The sequence below is a fragment of the Equus przewalskii genome, chromosome 15 (assembly GCF_037783145.1).
Source record: "Equus przewalskii isolate Varuska chromosome 15, EquPr2, whole genome shotgun sequence".
Classification (NCBI taxonomy): domain Eukaryota; kingdom Metazoa; phylum Chordata; class Mammalia; order Perissodactyla; family Equidae; genus Equus; species Equus przewalskii.
Window position 1 is genome coordinate 65,875,868 of NC_091845.1, and position 23,648 is coordinate 65,899,515.

General features: G+C 33.8%; 1 protein-coding gene across 21 annotated transcripts in view; it reads left to right on the top strand.

Moving 5' to 3' along the window:
- Positions 1–23,648, top strand: part of TBC1D5 (TBC1 domain family member 5) — a 565,096-nt gene that overhangs the window by 197,931 nt on the left and 343,517 nt on the right. For all 21 annotated transcript variants that reach the window (XM_070575957.1, XM_070575968.1, XM_070575969.1 and 18 more), the window contains one exon: positions 16,018–16,149. In XM_070575957.1, the coding sequence (XP_070432058.1) occupies positions 16,053–16,149 (97 nt within the window). In that variant the 5' untranslated portion in view covers positions 16,018–16,052. The remainder of the gene's footprint in view (positions 1–16,017; positions 16,150–23,648) is intronic.

Below are 23,648 nucleotides of genomic sequence, written 5' to 3' on the forward strand. Positions count from 1 at the left end.
GGCTGGTTACTTTTAAAAACTGCAGACTTGAGAGAAACTCTGAAAAGGACTTTACCCTTTGTAAGAGACATTTACATTTGTGAGGGAAATCTCCATCTGTAAAGGTGGCTCCCTCTCTGTACCAGGAAGAAGGGGGGATGACCTTATCTCTAAAAAAACTTATCAATGCTGAAGGCAAGGACTTAAATCTTCATAATAGCCTTACTCTTGTTCACTGTACTTTTCTGGTAACCTCCCATAACTGACTCCCTCTACCCCCAACATCCTCCTTTGTAGCTGAAGTTGGTATTTAAGATGAGAACCTCCATCATTTTGGCGAGTTGCTCAGTTTTCCTGGGTCTCTCCCATGCATACATGTTGTAAAGCTTTGCTTAATTTTCTCCTGTTATTCTGCCTCATGTGAATTTAATTTGTAGCCTAGCCAGAAGGACCTAGAGTGGGTAGAGGAAATATCTTCCTCCCCTACACTATTTTATTAAAAATAACTGGCTATCTTAATCTTTTCCTTGATTTTATAATATTTAAAATCCTAGAAATGTAAAATATTATATATTTATAGTTTTTAAAGTTATAGTATAAAAACATTTCTTTGCTAAGGAAGACTTCGTAAAAATGTACTTAAATGAAAGTGAGTATATTTGGACTTCGGGGGGATGGAATTATCTGGTTTCAAAAGCATCTATTTTTATAGAAAATCTTACTTTATAATAATATCACTTAAAGTGCTTGATCCTGTTTATTTCCTTTAGAAATTAAGACAAAATTTCCAGGCCTTAAACAGTTGTGAAAGCCTTCAGATATCTATTTATCTAACTCAGTATAGGAATAGCACATGGTAATTCTGAGTGACTGTCACTGTTTTACAAATGGCAAAGCATGGCATAAAGTTTGTCATCTACTTTTATATTGTTTACTGAGATTTAAGCATAGGTTAGCACAGTTTTACAAATTATGTAGTGATTTCATTTAAATCAGTATGGCAAGAATTATAGGTGTCTGATTTAATGTATTTATCTTTTAAACATTTTATTGTGGTATTCAGTGGAATTTTGGAGATAGTGTAATTTTTAAACTCTATTTTATTATGAGCTTTCTTTGCACTGAAAAGTTAGTACAATGCTTTTTGTACTTTGAAGTGTTCCAAAAAATGATAGGACTTTAAAAATTACAAATAAAAGTGTATACATAGGAAGAAGAGGTAAATTATCTGGCCATTGGGATAGGATTTGTGTAGCTTTCCGTAGTCCCTGTGTACTCACATTACTATTTGTGTATTTAATCAGTTTTTTTAATTTTACCCTTTCTTAAACCTTTTCAAACTTCATTTGTTTACATGTAGTTCATGGAATTATTCTGTTTTTTAGTATGCGTTGATGTCTTCAAAAATTGTTCAGTAATAGTCATAGAACTCATGTTTTGTGATATCAAGATATTATGTGAGCACTATGTAATGTCTTCTTTTAGTTAGCTATTTCTTCTTAATTCATCTTTCATTTTGTCAGTGCTTTAAACTTTCCCTCTTATAAAAGTGAAATCTAAACAGTTTTATTCTCATTTTGAGAGGCTATAATGTTTACCTTTTTAAGCTGTACGTATATAGCAGTTTTCTCACATGGCCGTGTGCGTGGGTTTTGGTGTTAGATAGAAATTATATTTACACAAGTCTCTTGGGTAAGGATGGAACCATTACAATCAACATGAATATCAAAGATTCTAAGAGAATACCTGAAGTCATATCACTTTCCAGTGAAACTCAAATTCATTATTTTACAGTAAGTTTTATTATTTTAAATGACTGTCATTTTCTGTTATCAATTACATACAATCTATATATGTTTATATGTCCTCAAGTTGGGGAATTGGAGTTTTTCTTGTCTCTATTAATAATGATGATCTAATATAATTGAAATATTGTTATGTTCATACTGAGGCTCCTTGGGTCTTATGCCCAAGTATATAGAACCTTCTATTCTATGAGCAAGTAAGCTAGTCTTTTTTTTTTTTTTTGGTGAGGAAGATTGTCGCTGAGCTAACATCCATTGCCAATCCTCCTCTTTTTGCTGAAGAAGATTGACCCTGAGCTAACATCTGTGCCCATTTTCCTGTATTTTATATGTAGGATGCCTGCTACAGCATGGCTTGATAAGCAGTGTGTAGGTCCATGCCCGAGGTTCACACTGGTGAATCCCTGGGCTGCCGAAGTAGAGCATGCAAACTTCACCACTACACCACTGGGCTGGCCCCAACCTAGTCATTTTTGAAGTCAGTAATCAATTAAGTTGGCAGTTTTCATATGGAGTATAACGTGTCTTCAAATTACACATTATTGAATAATTTTTTTAGAATTTAAGGTCAAAATCTGAGTTTATCATACCTTAGATTATCATACCATATTTATTAACATTTTATTTACAGTTTGAGAATGAAAATGTTAAATACTTGAATAAGAGTGGTCTCGACAAATGAACAAAGTTCAATTTTCTTTGTTTTTTTCCCCCTAAATACACTTATGTTCCTCAGGAGTAAAGATTATCATTTCAATGTAAGAATAGTTGTATACTCCCTCTCCACTGAGCAGGGTCCTCAGTGGATATTGGATTTTTGTTAGTGTGTTTCAGTTTTCTGCCTTTTGGTAGCTGATGATTTCTGTTAAGAAGTTTGTTCATTTGTTCATTACAATATTTGTTTCCAACTGCTTTCTTTTCTTAGGGCAATTGAAAAACAAGTTATGTAGGGCTGGGTCAGTGTGTTTAAGTAATGCATTTTTGTCTTTCCCATTTGCAATCAAATAGTAGCTTTGGAAAAATAATTCTTTCCTTCCTTTTGGTGAGTTTTTTGGGATCTCACCCTTTGACAGTTTTGATCTCATTTAATCCTGGAGCTCCTGTCGTGAACACACAACATATTTCCTATGAATACTCATCTTCATTTATCTACTGGTAGAGTTGTCAGCTAAAATAGAGGATGCACAATTAAATTTGAATTTCAGATAAACAATGAATACTTTTTAGTGTAAGTATGTTCCAAATGTTACCTTTTTTGTTTTTCTGAAATTCAAATTTAACTAGGCATTTGTATTTTTATTTTATTTCCCATTAATTAATTACTTCAGTTAATTAATTAGTGTTAAGTATAGCAACCCATTTCCTGGGCTCTTTGCTCACTAAACGTTGAGCCCTTGAGTGAAGGGGGGCAATTGTACTCTAATTGTGTATACCTAGTTTTCCTGTCTCTGTGGTAGTTCGGTGGTTTTTACTGAGTGAAAGAATAAGCTCTCTAGTCAGTTATAATGTTTTTTTTATCTGATTATTTATAAAGCAACTTTGCTCTACTGGGTTTGCCCTTTTATGTGAATTAAATTCTTTGGGAAAAAATCGGGTTTCAATGAATAGTTGCATATCTCAACTTTAATTAAAAAAATTTCATCTCCTTTTCTCTTCCCTTCTCTTCGTCATTTCTCTTCCCCTTCTCTTTCCAGCTCTTACTATAATTAGCTAGCATTAACAGCAAATGTTTGCTTAGTTAAATTATTCAGAACATTTATTTTACTTGTCAAAGGTTAGATCAGGTTGTTGTTTGAACTGGTAATTAAATGCAGCCTAATATGCTCTCGTATTTATATGCACTATAAGCCTGGTTCCTCATCATTCTGTATAATTTTATGATGTTCAAGGCTGACATTTCAAAAAGGTTTTTGATTTTGTGGAAAAGAAAACATTCTGAGTAATCTAGTTTGTTATCTGCTGTGAGAGTGTCCAAAGTTGTGGTTACTACATTTCAATGCTATTGTAACATGCAGTATCATGGTGGTAATTTTCACCAAGTAGTGTACAGAATTAAGCTGACTGCTTATTGAATTTGCATTTGATATGAGGATCAGTGCTGTAGTACTTGGCTCCTTGTAGGTGTTCAATATGTATTTGTTTAATAAGTGTTTTAGGTCATATGTAGCAGTATGGGGGATACCTCAGCTCTTGGAGCTCAAGCAGTGATACATGTTCCTCTGGCATACTCCAAGGCTCTTTGAAGTCATTTCAGTTTGTATCCTTGTGTGTAGGAACAAGTGTGACTCAGTTAATCCTCATATCTGGAAATTATGCTCATTTGTGTCTTTTGGGTTTTATTCATTCATTGAATAAATGATTTCTGCAAGTTCATGTATACTAGTACCTTGGAGTATAGATGAATAGAACACATCCTCTGTCCTTCGAAAGAGTAGAGGTTAATGGAAAACCAACCAGTATACTAAAGAGTGGTTAACATTAGCATGGAGTTATAAATTGGAGGAAGGAAGGTTGGGGGAAAGTGACTTTTGAGCTGGATCTTAAGGACAGGTAGCAGTTGGTTAGACAAAGAAAGTGAGGAAAGTAGAGCCAGGCAAAGGAGCCACTTGTATGGAAATTCTGAGGTATGCAGTTTGCTATAGCTGAAGAAAGAATAAATGTAGAGAGTAGCAGGAGATGTTCCCTCCTCTTTACTTAAAATTACTCAGTGGCTTCCACTGCCCTTAGGAAATAGCTTCAGAATTCTAAGTGTGGTCTATAAAGCTGTGCCGTGTATAATCTCTATCTACTTCCTAAGCCTGATTATCAACCAAGCTGAGTCTGATGACAACTTTGAATGGAATGTGCATGCACTGTCTTTCCCCTGAGCCCTTGCACATGATATTTCTTCTGCCAAGAATATCCTTCCTCCCCTCTTCTAGCCAGTTCTTACTAGTTACAATCTGCACCACCTCTCATTTAGTTGAGATATCAGTATAACCTTAAAAAGATGTAGTTAGTCATACATCTGCTGTCTTATGAAGAATTTTTGATCTTGACTATTTTCAGTAAACTATGACAAAAAACCTTGGTTCCACTGCAGTTTTTGGTATGTGTTTCCATACATGATCTTATTTAATCCTCGTGACAGTCATGAGATAGGTATTACATGAAATTAACAACTAGATAAAACTTGTCTATCATTACAAAATGCCATCTTTTATCTAGAATTTAATTTCTTCTGAAGAGAATAATAAATAATTGAAATAAAAGTGAAAACATCTTTAAAACAAGAGTAGACGTGGAGTTAGTTGTATAGTGTACTTTCTTTGTGTTTGTGTATGCGTATTTTTAATAAAATTGACTGAAAAGATTAGCCACAAGATATCATCTACTTGATGTCAAATATAAACCAGATGTTACTCTAAGATAATTTCAAACTCTACTTTTATCATTGAAATATTATTTTTTTTGTAATATAGATAAGGATACTTGGAAATTCCAATGGTTGACTTTTTTCATGAACTTATTTAATTTGATTAATCACAATTATTGATTTCTGACATATTCTCATTGTTGGCCTATGCATGATCCTTTTATTATTTATTTATGGATGGTTAACTATGTAAAGCTGGCATATTATATAACGATTAATAATGTTACTAGTTTCTCAGGGATTTCTGAGTCTAAACATTTGCAATTGAAATGCAAGGGCTTATGACAGTTGTCACCCCCTGCACTAGTGTGTTTAAGAGCTTACTTTCTTGTTCTAGCCATGAACAGGAAGTGTGTTACATTTTCCTTTAAGCGGACGGTCTTGACTCACAGAGCACCAATCACAGGTTGAGTAAAATACACAGAAGATTTCTTGCTGTCTTTGGTCTTCCCTGGTTTCTGTGGGAAAAACGAGGATTTCTAGCCAAAGGATAAGGTTGAAGATAACAGTTTCCCACTCTGTTTACGGTACAGTGAGTGCAGATGGCGGAAGGTGAGGGGATGATCTGAGAGCCTATTGGTCCACAGGGAAGTTGGGCTCTCTTCTCCCATCTTGTGTTTCTGAGCATCTGCTGAGCAGTAGCACCGACAGAGAAAGTGTTTGTTCAGCTGCCATAGGCTCTCCCAAGAGAAGGCCCTGGGTCTGGTGCTGACTCTCACCTAGAGGGACCCCTCCTTGCTTCTTTAAAGTAATTATTATTAGAAGATCTTAATTACCTAATTTCTAGTCTGTTTTATGGGATCTGTCTTCTCCAATATCTTTAATTTTAATCTCTTTAACATTTATTTTGTGCTAATATACATCCCTAACATGCACCTAGGAATTCTTGAAAAACTGATTCAAATTAATAACTAACTTGGATTTAATTAGGTTTCTTCTCATTCTACTTTATTGGACTCTTTCAAACTGTTATCAAGATTGCCATAATGAAAAAATGAGTACCTTCCAGATACAGGAGATAGAGTAGTGAATAAAATAGGCAAAGCCTTTGCATTCATAGAAGTTACAATATGGGGTGACGCATAGTAAACAAAATACACAGAAGTTTGTAATATGTTAGGTCGTGATAAACGTTGTAGGAAAAGTGAAGCTGGGTAATGAGATGAAGAGTCAAGGAGAGTGTATGCTCAGTGTGGTCGTGTGGTCATGAGTGACCTCACAAATAAGGCGACATTTGAGCCTGAGCTTGGAGGCAATGGATGAGAGAGCCATGTGGATATCTGAGAGAAGTGTTTTAGAACTGAGGAAAGTACAAAAGTTTCTGTGGCAAGAACTTGCTTAGCACATTTGAGGAATTGTAAAGAGGCCATTAGGGCTAGAGGGCTTGAGTGGCAAGCGGGAGAGTCGTAGGATAAAAGATCAAGTAGTAGCTGGGGACAAGATTCAGTAGAATTCTTTGGAGATTTTTTATTTTATTCTGAGTAGGATGAGCAGCTGTTGGAGTGTTTTGAGCAGAGGTGGGACATGAGCTGAGTTACATTTTAAATGGATCACTCAGTCTGCTGTGAGTAGATGGCCAGGTTGGAAATGGGGAGACCTATTGGAGACAATTCAGTAGTCCATGCCAGAGTTGGCAGTGCCCTGGATCAGGGTGACTGTGGTACAGAATGGTCTGATTCTTGGTTTTATTTTAAAGGTAGAACCAACAAGATTTGCTAATGGATTAGATAATGCTCCAGGAAAAGCTTTCTGTGCTCAGCTGAATTTAACCAAATATGTGAATGATATTAAGGGGCAGAGTGTTCCCCAGCAAAGGAAATGGGAATGTGCAAAGATTTAGGTCTGCTGTATTTTCATTTAAGAAATAGAAAGAAGTGTGGCCAGAGCATCCTGAGTGAGGGGGAGAGGGAGATCAGAGGGTTAGGCATGGGCCTGGATTTAGGGCCTCTTAAAAGAGTTTGGATTTGCTGCTAAGTATGTTGGGAAATGATTTACAGTGGAAAAAAGTTGCATTGGATATTGTGTGGTAATAGATTGTAGGTGGTGGATATGTTAGGCTGATTTCAGCTGGCAGTAACAGAAAATCTCAATTGGGTTATACAGTAAGTAAGGATTCTATTATTACATATAGCAAGAAGACTGAGGTAGGGTGAATCTGGGGTTGGTTAATCCACTGCAATTAAGAGTATACATCTTTGTAATTGTAAGAGAAAAAAACCTCTAGAAGCTCGTGGGTGACTTCCATTCACATCAGATGGCTCTTCTTGACCAATCTGGCACAAGAAATGGGACCATCATGATTGGCTTAGACCAATTATGACTCACACCTTGGGTACCTCTTTGGGAGCACATGGCCTGAACAAAATTTGGATTTTGTTGGAAAGGCAATCACCAGTGTTTACAACAGTAAGGAAGAATGGAAGCTGGGAGACCAATTAGGAGGGTATTGCAAGAGTTTAGGTGAGAGGTGAAGGTTAGGACTAGGGTGTTAGGAGTGATCATGCTCCAGAGGGAAAGCAAAAACTTGAATAAAAAATTTTAACTTTTTACTGAGGTCTCCCATTACATAAGGGAGATTTCTCTATGAGAAGAATCTATACTAATGCTATTGACAGAAAGAGCAAACTTAGGTCTTCATGTCTAACTGCTAGAATTTATTGCTTACTATTGTGCAGACTCCTGTGGTATATCACGGTGAGGGAAATACTGCTGTAGAAGAGCAGGGAGAAATTACTTTTGGTGTTGGTCCACAAAGGAAAAGCTGAGCATTCATATTATGTATAGTATTTAGAAAAGTGAATAGGAAAGGCCTCATCAGAACAAAAAGAGGGGTGAATAAAACTGGAGGGAGGAGAGTGTGGATGGTTTTATGTAAGCTACTCTGGCTAGAGAGGATCGGGTCATGCTTCTTAGCTGGTGACCTTCCCTCAGTCATGTCACTTGGTATTGTAGTGATTGGTGTAATGGGAATCCATAACACTTGGGGATTTAATTTACAGTTTTGGTTATTTGATAGTGACTGCAAAGGTCCAGTGTGACTTATTCATAAATTATAATTATGCTCAGACTTATATAAATTATGCCTGCATCCAGGCATAGTGTAGGGGAAGAAGACATATCCTCTGACCCTCTGGGTCCTTCTGGCTGAGCTGTGAATTAAATTCACATGAGACAGAATAACGGGAGAAAATCAAACAAATCTTTATAACATGCAGACATGGGAGAAACCCAGGAAACTGGGTAACTCGACAGAATGGTGGAGGCCCTCATCTTAAATGCTATCTTCAATTAAAGACAAAGGAGGCTATTGGGCGTAGTGTTTTGGGACATCAAGGGGAGAAGGGCAGTTTACATGGAGATAGTGATGTAAATGGGCCAGCTACAGACAATGTGACCTGAGAGACATGTTTTACATTATATTACAGTTATCTTATGGTATTAGCTCCTTCCTGGAACAGACCCTTCTATTTTTAATTCTTTTAGGAAGTTTGGGGGTTGAGGAAGAGGTCAAAATTTCTTTCAGAGTCTTTTGTTGTTAAAAATAATCAAGCCAAAGACACACATTTTGGGGTGGCCAATTCTGATCCTCCACAACAGCTTACTTGTTATTTTCTTTTTTTCACTGGATATGCATTTTCTCTCAGATGGTGATTTGGGAGGGCACATATATGTTGTAACTATAAAGGGCCTATGGAATTTATAATGTTAAATTTTGAAAAAGTTCGCATGGGAGAAAAGTAAACTAGAATGCTTTGCATTCTAATTAACATTACATTACAAACATAACAATAAAGAAAACTAGTTATCCTGTAAATCTTGGTTTAATTTTTCTTAGTGCGTTTATTAAGTCATTATTAAGTCTTTTGAGTTGGTTGTGCCACTAATAGCTGTGTGGCCTTGAGTGAGTTACTCAACTTCTCTGTGGTTTCCTCATTATAAAAGGTGTTAATAGTGTCTGCTGCATAGAGTTGTTATGAGGTTTAAATGAATTTATGTGTAAAAGTGCCCAAACAGTGCCTACTTTCTAGAAAGTGCTGTTTTTGCTATTGTCATTTTTATTATTATTTAATTAAAAGTGCTATCTTTAGTAAAGTTTCTTTGGGTTTCCTAGCCCTAAACTTAACTAATAGCCAGGGGATAAATGTCAGTTCCACATGGACTTTTTGAAGATTCTCCCCACAATTGGTCATATGCTTCTGAAAACACCTCAGGCCTCCCTGGGCTTGCACCAAAGAGAAGTCTTTTGTTTGTTTTTTGACAAAATGTTTGATTTAATGCTTATGTGAAGAGTGGCCATTTATTTTTTTTCTTATTCTTGGTATCATCATCAGTTTAGTATAATTGGCCGTTATTATTACTATTTTCTCTTTTCAAATATTGCTTATTCTCCTTCAACTCCTGGTTTTTATAGTTACCTTCATTTTATGAAAACCTGAGTGAATAACTTAATAGCTATGTATATAAAATAGGGACAGTAACAATTGCAAGTATTTTTGTATAGCTGTATAATAACAAAAGTTTTGGTTTCTAGGCTGACCTACTTTCCCCGTCTTTGTATCGTGAGCGTCCATTCAAGAGAATTCTGAAACCATGAGGAGACACTGTGGAGGGCCTTCCGTTATGTCACTTTAACTCTTTCTGATGCTCAGTTTTCTCTTGGTTTATATGGTCACAACTGCCACTTTCTTTGACTTTGTAGCATTTGAATATTGAAAGGCTAAATATATTCTTATTTTGTAATATAAAATATTTAAGCCCACCTGGGGAACTTTCCTATATCCTACACATTTCTAATTATGTATATTGTTTATGAATCTAGTATTTTTATAGTGGATTGTTTACCCTCTCTTGTTCTGATAGTCTGGAAATTATGAAGATTAAATCTGTTTTAAATTTCTTTTGATCATTGTTCTCAGTATGTAGACCCTTATTGTAGTCCTATACCTATTCAATAGACAACACTTGAATAGTGTAATTGTGTGGTTGGTAAAAATGAATTAGGGTTTCAGGATTTTACCAAGGGGTGATATTTAATATTGAGTGACGTGTATTAAGACAAATGCTTTTATATATAATTTATTTGGCATTGTAGATGCATTTATCTTGTGAGAAACAGACCCCCTGTTGTCAGATAAAGTATTCTGGAAAGGTTTGGAGTAAATAAATAATAAAACTACTTTGATACACAATCTAACCAATATTAAATATTAAGACTTTCAGATGATAGATTTTAATACTTAATTAACTTAAAGTCCAATATAACCCCCTTGCATTAAAGATGGAGAGAATTTAAAAATGAAACTTTATTCTTTCTCTTTCTTTGTTTTCTTTCTTTCTCTCACTCTTTCTTTTTCTTTCTTCCTCCTTTCCTACCTCCTTCTCTCTCTTATAATTAAGACTTTAAAACATCATTATTCCCAACCATCGGATTTACCTCTAGCTACCAACATTGCTAAATGAAAAGTTTTTTGCCAATTCTACAGATAATATTCAATTACTCTCTCTCTTAATTATGAAAATAAAGTTTCTTGCTTTTATAGCTAAGATGTCATATTTTAGGTTATATACCCATCATGGTAAATGCGTGCTACCTATAACAGATTCTTATTCATGCTATATCTTCTCTCCTTTTTTAATTGTGCTCTGGAAATAGTTCATTTAAGCTCTTTGTTATGCTTTTCTTATAGGAGATATCTTTATGTAACGTAATATTACTCTGTCATTTCACTGTTTGACTTTTAAGTTTACCATCAGTCAAGAATTTAAATGAATGAAGTATGCTTATGTGAGTTTTTCTGAATATGGATGTCTTTAGAAGACACAATTGAGAATGCTAATTCTATGCCTATGTGATAGAAACAGTGAAAGAATGAATACAAGCTGAAATACATAGAACTTCAGATTCAGAGGGGAATACATTACTTTTTTTAGGTTTTGTTTGTATAATGCCATTTTGAAAGAGAAAATTGTATTCAACTAACCTGTTCTTTTTGTCTGTACGATCATAATTATTTAAAATTTTCCCTTAGAGACTGATTGTATAACTTCAGTCTATGTGGGAAATTATATTGTTTTGAGATTTTATTTAATATACTTTAAAGCTGTCTTTTAAGCTTTAGTGCTAAACTCTTACCCTTTCATTAAATATTAACTATTTTCACAAGACTTCCCTTCTTTCAGACAGATCACTTTTATCTTAATACTGCAAGAACCAGATTTGTGAAGCTAATACAGCTGTCCTTAAGATTAGTCTTGGATTTTAAATGGCAATTTCAGACTAATATGTCACGTCCTATGACGAAGATAGCAGTAAAACTATACTGCACAACCAATTCTGAGTTTTGTGAATTTTGAGTTCACATGAAGCAGGAAATTTAACTGTTATTTATAGTAGGTGTAGCAAAAGAGGGATATCTCCTTTCACAGGTCTTGGAAGGTATACTGCTGTGCTTTTTGAATTTGAAAAATTAGATTGCCTTTGCATATTTAAAAAAATTCCTTGGGTATCATTTTTGTAAGTCAAGGAAATTGTAGAGACAGCTTGGCATTATTTTTAGGAAAACTGAAATCCATCAATTATGAATTAGGTCATTTACTAAGATACATATTTGTGGTCATTATTTATTTTTCTCTTCATATGTCTAGCTTCTATGTAGAGAAGATTAAGTATATCAAGTATAGAAGTCTGAATTTGTAATAAAGATATAAGATGTAATGTGAGTTTCAAAATGTTTATGCCGTTTTGACTTCTATAGTGATTATCTTAAAATTTTCAAACCAAAAAATTCCCATCATTCTTTATTTGAATTTTAATAAAATATTTTCTTATAGTCAGATATTTATAGGTAAAAACTTATTCATAATAGTGATTAAAATAAAGATAGACACATTTATTTAAAAACCTTTGATAGTCTGCTTTGTGGTAGTCAGATATTTTCACTTGTTGGTATAGACAAATCACAAATTAGAAAGTTCTTAAGAATATTACTTCTCATTTAAAAGCAACATTATATTGTGATTTTATAAGGTAACCACAATAGAAGTAACCAACACAGTTCAGTAGTTTTTAATTCTAGAACCTAAGATAGCTCTTTGTATTTAAAACAACAAACAAAAAACAAAGCAGCACCTGCTTAATGTTTCTTTTGAACTAGATTATGATTTAAATACATAATTAAAAGAAAAGTAAGAACATTATCCCAACTTTTTTCTTCAACAGATTTGTTGAAAATAATTATTACTATTTAGCAGGTTTGCTTTATTTGATTATTAAAAGCATTTCTGTGAGTCAGTTTCAATTTATAGGCATAATAAATTAGAATACAGTGGAGGTCTGATTATATAGAGTGGTTACAGACTGGTGTATTTGGTAAATTTTGTATTCTGGTTATTAGGTATTACCATAGATTTGCTAATTTCCAAAGAATTATTATTAAAGCTAAAATCAGTGAATGACTTCTTGAAACTAACTGTCTCTAAGGAGTCGAAAAGACCTTAAGTATCTTTGAGCATCTTGAATGAATTTAGGAACATCATCATGTTGTATTTTTTAGCTATAGGAAGGGTTTTTTTAATGTTTCTTTGTATAATACACTTTGATGTCAGTTTGCTTGTCGCTTGTCTGTTTTTCATAAAGTTTAAAATACATAATATCCCCTTATTTGTGTATTTTAGGTATATGAAGTCTATAACAGTGGAAGTATACTATACAAATAAGAAATTAAGATAATGATGTGAAAACATGGTATGGGATATTAAAGAAATTTTCCAGAAATCTGGCAGTTAACTTGGAATCTCCCTTTTCCAATGTTTACTCTCGTATTTTTAGGAGTATAACAAAGTGTGTATAGAGAATGTGAATCTTACATTAAAATTGTTGTCCATGGTCCAAATACAGTTTTGGAATGCATTTAATCTGTTCCACAGGTTTGTTTTTTTTTTTTAATTATTTGCCAAAACTTACAAGTAAGAAGATTTCACATAAAATCTGGATCTCTAGCTTGTCTTGAAAAAGTTGAAGCAGAGTAAAGGATGTTCCAGTTATTCACAGACCCTTTCCTCTTATACCTCCTTCTTTTATGCCTTGTCTGTTTGTCTCATTGACTTATTGATAGCCAAATGTAGTACAGAAGTAACAATGTGAGCTGTGGAGCCAGACAGGATGGGTTCAAATTCTGGCTTCAACACTTACTAATTGTGTGACTGAAGACAAATTATTTAATCTCTCTATATCTTAGTTTTCTTTTGGTAAAGTGAAAATCATGATGAAGACACATCGTAGAGTTGTTGGGAGGATGAAATGATGATTACACATGAAACATTTAAAGTGGCTTTGTCATGTATTCATTGGGCAATAGATGTTAACTATAATTAATAATGCTTTTTGCCTGACCCCCGTTAGGCGTTTGAGTTTGGTGATTCTTACTTCTCCATAGTAGAGAACTTTATTTCTTAATTTGTTCGTTCATTTGGTCAGCAGAATTTATCGGATTCTGTTTTATAATGTAACTGATTCTTTATGTTTTTCTATCCTCTATTGGATTCTATTCCTCAGAGTTCCTTCTCTATAGTAAGTGCTCAGTATGTGTTGATTGATTTGTGTATATAGAAAGCAAATACTGACAACTGTCTAGATTTATGGATTCAGGATTTATAGCTTTAGATTTGTTACTGTATATTGGCAATGAAAGTTTTCTGCTTTCTCTAGTGTTGGTTTTGCCTAACCTTCTGCTTCTTTTTGTTTTAGCCACAGTCTGAGGGAGAAAGGATTTGTTTACATTGACAGTGAGTGTGGGTGGGCAAGATTTGGAGCGTTATGATAACAATCAGAAAATGTACAGGACTGTTTTACAAAGTGAGAATTTAGAGAGAAAGTGAACAAGATAGAGGAGCATTTTATTTTGGGAAAATGTTGGTCAATAATTTGTGTGGGGGCTGGCCGGGTGGCGCAGCAGTTAAGTGCACATGTTCTGCTTAGGCGGCCTGGAGTTGGTGGGTTCGGATCCCAGATGGGGACATGGCACCGCTTGGCAGGCCATGCTGTGGTCGGCATCCCACATATAAAGTAGAGGAAGATGGGCACGGATGTTAGCTCAGGGCCAGTCTTCCTCAGCAAAAAGAAGAGGATTGGCAGCAGATGTTAGCTCAGGGCTAGTCTTACTCAAAAAAAAAAGAAAAAAAAGAATTCGTGTGTTCATGGGCTTCCCTGGAGACTTTCCTCCACAAGTGGAGGCCACATCCTATAAAATTACATATTTATTTTGGTTGGACTTTCTTTTGCAGCTTAACATTCTGCATTTCCTCTTCCTTTCATGTCCTCCCTGATCTTGAAATTTAAACGATTATGTTACTTACATTATTTTGGATGAAAATTAGTGACCCTGGTTTATTTTTTGGAAGATTTTGATTTGAGAAGGTCGTTTGTACCTTATAGATATAGAAAATTTGTAAGTAGTTAGTGTATTTTGGAAGTTAAAAAATAATTTAATTTTTAAAAACCTTTGTTTAAATTGGAATTATTTATAGAAATGAGAATTGAGAAGGAAAACCTTCAAATTGATAAAAAAGAAACATAGGTAGTTATTTACATAAACTCACCTCTGTAACCATAATACCAGAGACAGAAATTAAAAAGGAGATATAGATATATTTCTTAAAGTTTCTTGTCACAAAAATGCCATATAATTAATTTGAAGACAGACAGACTCTGAGAAAAATATATGTATCATATGACAAAGGTTTAATATCCTTAATATTTAAAATATGCTTACAAATCATGAAGACAATCATAGCAATAAACTCCTTCCTCAAAAGACAATAAGCAAATATCAGAGAAAACATATGAAGTCTTCAGTAATCTCACTTATCGAGCAAATGCATTATAAAATTTGACTATCATGCTAGTCTGAAGAAAAAGGAATTACCTATTCCCATTGTTAATTAGAGTCCAAGGGAAATGAACTGTTTTATTATGTACAAATCTTTCTAGAGTGTAATTTGCCGAAACTTATCACAAAATCTTATTTTTTTTAATATGTATGTTTTGGTTCAGCGGTTACACTTAGAAGAATGTATCCTAAGGAAATAATCATGGATGTGACATGGATGTTATAAAAGATGTTCAGTTTGAGGCTTTTTATAGTGTTGAACAACTGAAAGCATCCTAATTGTTTACTAATAAGGAATTTGATTACATAAATTATTATAGCTGTATAATGGAATACTAGGGATCCATTAGAAGTGATAATATAGACTTTTGTTATGGGAAGGAAGATGTGATAATTTATATAATCAGTATGTTTAGCATGGTGGATCACATTAAAAATATATGTATTTTAAATGCCCAGAACAAAGATAGGAACGATTGTATAATAAACTGAAATGTTAACCGTGGTGTTTTTAGCTAATAACAATTATGAATAATTTTTAGTTTGCTGTATATTTTATATTTTGAAAGTTTCTGTTCTAAATGTATATTGTTTTAGTAGTAAAACAAAAGGATGTTGTAAATGTGACCATAATTTAACTTACAATTCAATTTTTTCTGCGGAAGTTTGTTGAAAATAAATGTGATTAAACATTGAGGTAAAGCTTACCAATGAAGTTCAGATTTGGGGAGAAATTGTTGAAATGGAAATTTTGTACCATTTTTTCACTTCTTTGCATATGCCCGCCAATCTGTAGTAACAGTCCTTGGAGCCTGTGGAAAAGTTGTTAATGTCCGTAATGCTCATTTAATCATTTCAGTCTTATATTTATTCCCAGTCATAGCAGAAAGAAAAATTATTTACCATTTTCTCTGTATTTTTCATCTTCTAGGTAGTCACTTTTGGTGTCATTGTCCAGTTCTCACAATGTATCATTCCTTATCTGAAACGAGACATCCTCTGCAGCCAGAAGAACAAGAAGTGGGCATTGACCCCTTATCTATTTACTCAAACAAGACTGGAGGTGAGTTTTGTGTGCGGATACATTCTGCAGTTACTGGGAAACGTAACAGAGGGTCTTCAGTTAGCCCTGCCTACCTTATGTGTGTAATTCTGTAGATGAAGCTGAGCAGGGCAACTTGAAGAACATTTCCCTGAGTAGGTATAGAGCACTCTGACACCAAAGAATACCACAACACGTCAACTTTCAATTGTAGACTGAAGGCTTAGCCAAATGTTTCATGTACTGTCATTCTTTTTAAAAAAATCATGAACTTAAACAATTACTTCACCATGAGGATGCTGAATTGCAAATGGTCTTTGTCAAAATCAAACATCTTTTAAAGGAGTCTAAGCTTTTGGTGTTGATTTTGCAGGGATTTTTTTTTTCCCTCAGAGGAGATTATTCTAGAATAAAGGGCTTGTTTGATTCTCTATCGTTTTTTTTTCTTCAAATAATTGAAATGTGTTGTAGTTTTAAAGAACTATGCACTGAAATTTTTTTAAAAAACGGACTGTTAGAAAGGTCAAATGTATTCAGGGTCTACCATATAAAAATTTATCAAATGTGTATCTGGCAGAACTCTATTATTTTCTCAGTATTAGTAATAGTATAGTATCTGAGAAGGAAACAATGAGTTTGTGAGAATTCTTAAAGCTTTATCCTTATTTTTTACTTATTCACTAAATGTTTAAAAAAGTTGATTCACTGACTCAGGTAACTGCTTGTAATATTTCACTCATGAAATATATATATATCAGGATTGTGAGATCTATTTTAAAATATCATAATTAGTCCAAGTAATTCATATGTGTTTTGTATGCTTCAAATACAATTTTTTTTCTATATTGATATAAAGGTTTGCCATTAACTCATGTTTTGGGAATTTAAAAAAATAATTGCTTAAAGTGACTATTTCTTTAGTACACAAGCTCTTGACTTTATGGAGTGTGTTTCTGTTTTTTTGTGCACCTTTAAGATTTTCTACATCATACAAAAGCCATTGTTGTTTTTAATGAAAATAGTGTAATTTGCCTTGCAACTTATTTTTGTGATTTTGTTTTTATATTTGCTTTTATCTAAGAGCTCTCAAAAAAACTGCTTAAGGTTTTGCAAATATAAAAAAATTATTAGTGTCACATTTCAGTTTCAGCATTTTAAAAATTTAAGTGGTAAGAATGATACTACCTTTCCTAGTGATGTTTTTCTTACATGTAACACCTAAAGAAGCACTCATAATTAAAAATGTCAAATTATTTTGCCAACACTTCTATAAGTGGGTATTTTAAAAATGAATATGTTTTTGTGTTATAAGTATATAAAAGTTTCACCAAAATTTTCTGGTATATATGCTTATTTTAGAGCATTGGGTTTCTTTTTTTTTAAGTGCATATTTTTCTCTGGTCAGACGTTCATTAAATATTGAGGTTCTTTTTTTTTATAACCAGTTAAAAAACATTTTAAATTAATTTTATCTTTTATTGTTTGCAGGAATAAGTAGTTACCTTTACTGAAAGAATTTTCGTTTATATCCTAGCTAACATTTCTATGACATACAAAGTTATTAGGACTGAATTGATGTTTAAAAGTGCCATTAATTCATTTACCCCAAATGTTCATTAACAATGTAAATGTATGCTGATGTTCTATGAGACAAGGAAGTGACTAATGACTCCTCCAACTAACAACACTTAAAATGAATAGAAACTTTAGATAGCTAATCTTGAAGTAATCAAGACCCTCATTCAGTTTGGCATCTCTGTATGCTCTAAAACAGCTGTCAACTGTTAAAAATATATACAAAACACACATATGCACACGCACATGCAGAAAGAAAGATATGTAAATATCTAGTTCTTCAAAGACATAAAGGTTACTAACCGTAGTGGGTTTTGTGCATTGTATATGTAAATATTTTATATAAAGCATCTATTTCATCTTCTTAGACTTCCTTTTTGCAGAAAAACATGTGTTGCATTTTAATGGGTTGTCATATTTCCTTGAAGAATCATCACCTTTCTAGTATGTTTGTTTATTTTAATATGTGTCTTTCATGGAGTTCTCCATGTATTTGAAGCCTTTTACACATTTTTCCCACAAGGCAATTTGTGGCAACTGGGTGACTCATTTTGTAAGTAGTCAAACGCTGGACTTAATCACTGATTTCCCTGTGTTGAAGTCATGTTTTTTGTTTTTTAATTCCTGTTATAGATTCCATAGGTAGAAGAGTCTTTGATTTCTCAAGTCTGAATTTTAACATTTGTAAAGAAACAGTATATTATCGAGTTAAATGATTCTGAGTATCTTTTTAATCAGAAATTCTCCCTAGATATTAAGGGAAAAGACAGTTTATGTAGATGATAGATGAAAAAAGTATAAGTAAGGCTATAAAGTCATCAAAGGAAACAGTAGCTTTGTTGAAGATAAAGATTGTGAAATAAATAGGAGAGTGACTTTGGAGTTCTTAAATGCTGGTAATAAGGATTAAAAAAAATGGATGGTTTTAAAAATGTCTCCTTCAAAACACGTTTCATTAAGTAGTGTAACAATAGGTAGAAGTGAAATCAGAGAGCAATGGACATGCCATGCCCAGTTCCTGTAAATTAAACTGTCCAAAAGAAAGTTGGAAATGAGAGATTTTAGTTTGAAAGGCCATAAGTTAGAGATCTGAGAGTCACCTTCCAGAGATGTCAGTTCAAAGTATGAGACTGATAAGAAATCCAAAGGAAGAGAAAGAGCTGAGGATTGATTTGTAGGAATTCTCCATGATTAGAAATTGGATAGAGGGAGCAGAGCAGTATTTTAAAAATATTGAAAGAATAGTCAAAGTAGGGGAAGATAGAGGAGTGCCAACATGATAGAAACTACAGATATTTCTCTTCTAGAAGGTCCAAGTGCTCAGTGCTTCAAGGATTGCATAGGGTAAAGAGCATAAGAGGAGAAAATATGTGATTCAATATTAGAAGAGTATTGATGATCTGTAATTAGTGGTTAAGCCATTTTTAAAATACCACTAATTCACTTGCGTGGATGGAAGTGAACTCAAAATCTGATTCAGAATTAACATAAAAAGATAGTGATTAAATATCAATGATAAACATTTAAATGGTGAAGAAGGTTCAACTTACACTTTAATATTAGATTTGGATGATTGTATGTGAGTTTTGTGTATTCATGTTCTCACAGTGAATTGAGATTTAGCAAGTTAGACTTTTTTTTTTCAGGGAAGATTAGCCCTGAGCTAACATCCACTGCCAGTCTTCCTCTCTTTTTTGCTGAGGAAGATTGGCCCTGAGCTAACATATGTGCCCATCTTCCTCTACATTATATGTAGGATGCCTGCCACAGCACGGCTTGATGAGCTGTGCCTAGCTCTGTGCCCAGGATCCGAACTGGTGAACCCTGGGCTGCTGAAGTGGAGCGTGCCAACTTAACCACTATGCCACTGGGCCAGCCCCAAAGTTAGACATTTAATGGTAACAATGAAGCTCACTGTTGATAAAATGTAGACCCTTGAAATGAAAAAAATGTCTTCTGGTCTCAATTCTGATCTTTCTTCATTGAGTTGTCCATTCCTTACTAATTGCATCTGGTTTTTAGTTTTATTTCAAATTTATTGTTGGCGTGGCAATTCCCTTTATTTGCTTGAAGAGATAGGCTCCTTTAGAGTTATCTTTAGAGATGAGGTTGTGTCAAGAGTTATTGAGTCACCTTGTGGCTATACCTGGCTATTACTCATTTCCCAGCGTTCAAAGAGCAAAGGAGATCTTGCTGCTTGGTCCTGGTGGCAGACAGAAATGGTAACCCTGCAAAACCCGTCACCACTACCCCCTTGGGCAAAGGTGGTCTGCAAAGGAATATCCATACCTTAAGATATTCTCCTTACGATACTTAGTCAGCCTTTATAATATTGTTGGATCGCCAAAAATGGGAGGTTGTGTGATGGTGGTTTTGGTTGGGTGAATCTACGGCATAATTTGAGCAGATGTTGGTTATTTAGAGTGTCAATATTATCTTCAAACTTTAGAAAAACAAAAACAAAAATAACCCACTTAGGTGAAATGACCTACAGTGAGTTTCTTATCAAGGAATTATATTACCTCTTTTTGCTAATTCATTAGTGGGGCCAGAAAAGACAGAGTCAGAGTTTGGAATGTTTAGATAGTGAGATACTTAACTCAGCTCACATGGCTTAGAAAAGTTTATCATAGTTATCACCTGTCTTCTAGCGTGTTATAGCTCCTTTTTATTCATTCGCATGTTAAAACACATTTCTACCCCGTGGGTTAGGAGTGAAATAATTAGTCCCTTACAAGTGTAATTCTCCACCTCCTTCATACTTCTGGTCACTCCTTTCATAGCATTAGTCAATTTTTAAAACTGTATCTACCTAAACTACTGGTTTTTCTTTCTTTCTTTATCTTTTAAGTTTTTTGTTGTTGTTGAGGAAGATTGGCCCTGAACTAACATCCCTTGTCAATCTTCCTCTTCTTGCTTAAGGAGGATTCACCCTGAGCTAGCATCTGTGCCGGTCTTCCTCTATTTCGTATGTGGGTTGCCACTACAGCATGGCTGACTAGTGGTGCAGGTTTGTGCCCAACGTCCTAACCCATAAACCCAGCCCACCAAAGTGGAACGTGTCGAACTTAACCACTACACCACGTGGCCGGCCCCCTAAACTACTGGTTTTAAAGATTACATGCTTTCTTACTTTGATCTTACCCAGAGAGAAGAATTGAATATCCAGGGAGGATGAGGGGAAATGCAAGAAAAAATTTAAACCATGTTGTGGGAAAACAATCCAGGACCTCTTCAATCTGTCCTCTATTTCTCCTGCTCTTCCTCTAGTGGAAGTTCCCAAAGACCTGTTTTTTCAAGTTCAAGATTTAGAAGTATCCCCCTAGTTTGCTACATAGCAGTCAGCTATGTAATAAAACAGCCAGGAATGTTTTTTAATATAGTTGGTATATTTTGGTAAAATTCTCTTCTCATGTTAATAGGGTTGTTCTTTTTAAAAACATTTTAATACCATTATACTTGGATATTTATAAATTTTCTTGTAGACTTAAGTAAAGCCCATTGTGTGTGTTTCACTTTATGGGATTTTCAAAAGTTATTATGATGTATTCTAATGATCTTTTTAAATAGTAAGGCCAGAGTAGTCAATTTACTGCATAGAGTTTTAATCTATATTACATTGGTAGATGTTAATATCTACCTTAGAATATTTCAGCAATTTAGAAATTATATATGTAATTTGTGATAAAAAGAGACATCTGTTTTGTTGTGGTCTTTTTATTATGATTTCCCTTCTTCATGTTTGTAAATGTAGATTTTTGGAGTTGTTCTCTGACATTGTTCTTTCTTAAAAGATATCTTTACTAAAAGCTTTGAGAATGCACTTTGCCTTATTGATATATCATTAATCTGAGCTACTTTTTATTCTTAACTTGTATCTTATGAGAATTGAAAATAAATTACTTTGCGATCACTCTATTTTTGCTGTAAGGAGGGCTTGCTTGTTAATCAGATAGGTGTTTTGAAATGGGAAATCTTTTTCCATACAGTTCTTGTACCTTGGAGTGGGACGGTACTGCTTCTTGAATTTCCTGAGAAGCAGCCTCATATGAGGAATATGGGAAAGCACAAGGGAAGAAACATTATGTTAGCTTCAAGCAGTTTTAGTTTTGTTTTAGAAAAATCTGAGTGTTTCAAATGGAAGAAATAAACAAGCTAATAAATCATAAAAATAGTAATATCTCAAGTTATTTATTTTAAATGGTCATTTTCTTTTGTTACATCTCCAGTATTAAAAATATAATTTACTTGAATCTTTGGAAATGATCTGATATTCTACCACTTAATAATTACTACATTCCTATAAAGTATAATGATTGTCTTTCCTGAACTTATAAACATATTTAGTGTTAGAAAAACCACCGATCAGCCTTGATTTATCAACAAATAGTGAGATTTTACTTTTACTTACTCAAGTCATATATAAGGCAATGGGTCAGCCAAATAACCATTTATATTATGGGAACACGTGTACTTAAATAATAATTCTTCTACTTTCCTTCCCTCCTCTTTCTTCTTCTAAATGTAAAGAGACTTAACGACAATTGATTTCCTAGCATTTCTGTTGGGTGACAGTTTTAATAGAATATGACTGATTTTGACCAAGCTTAGTACATTGCTATCAATTTGAATCTTCAGTTAGACTTGGGAATAGATCTGTTTTATTGAACTTACAGATTTTCAGTCAAACATGTTAGCATGATAATTAAGAAATTTCAGTTTTACTCAATAAATGAATAGGGATCATAGAGACACATGTATTTTATCACACACAGTAAAGGCTGCAGCCCGCAGACCTGATGTTCAGTCCTTCATTCAAAAATATTTGTTGATCATGTAGTATCTGAGGATGGACTATTAAACAAGTAGACCAGGTGCTTTCTCTCAATGGAATTCACACTTTAGCGTAAGGGAGACATTACACAAAAAAAAGCAAAAGTAGAGAAATAAAAAAAAATATAAGACAGTGATAAATACTAGGCAAAGAATTAACAGCAGTAGTGTTACGATGACTGAGGGTTATTTAACATTTATATTGTTATCTCTGTTGAACTCTTTGAGTTTCTTCTCAAGAATGAGGGCCACAGCTGTTTTTTAACATATATCCTTATGACTTGATACTAGACATTTAGTGAGTAATGCCTGATTTCCACAGATTTGTAGTATTTTTAAAGTTTATTTTCATGTTGCAGTCTTCAATACCAGTCATTGTTTTTTCATTCTCAACATTTTAACTATTTATAAAGGTAAAATAATTTCTGCTTAATCTGAGATAAAAGAATAAATACATAAAATTAGCTGTTTATCTAAAGCTCAATTACTTCTATAGTTTTATGCCATGCTACTAGTATTAAAATGGTAACAGTAAGTGTGGTCTAGTGAGACCTGTTCTGTTTGACCCATTGTGTGTGTGTGCGTCTTTGGGCGGGGGGCACATAATCATTATTTTCCTTTTGCTGATGTAATGGAAAATTTACTCCTCTAGGACATATTAGAACAATGTATTTAATGCTCTTCAATTTAATTTGCTAGTATCACAATTAATACAATTAAGGTCACTTGAAATGAAACTATTAACAAATTGAGTAATTTACTTTAACAATGTCAGTGTGTTCTCACAATTACATTTGCTTTAATTAGTGTACAAGCTATTATTTAATAGTATACTTCACATAGAAAAATGTAATGTAATGCATTCTTGGCTCCTTATAACAGAAAGAAAGAAACTTTTAATGGACTGAGTGATTTTTGTGGAAGAGCTACTAGATATAAAATGATAGAAGCGAAAGTACAAAGCCAGAAAGCAAAGCTTGCAAGAATGTAAATAAAGTATTTTTCTTGTTACTTACCAGTACGTGTCCCTTTTATCTTTGCATAAATAGTATTGGAAACTTAATGGTAGTTAGGGAAGAGAACAGAGATCCTGGAAAATTTTAAGTGTTCAG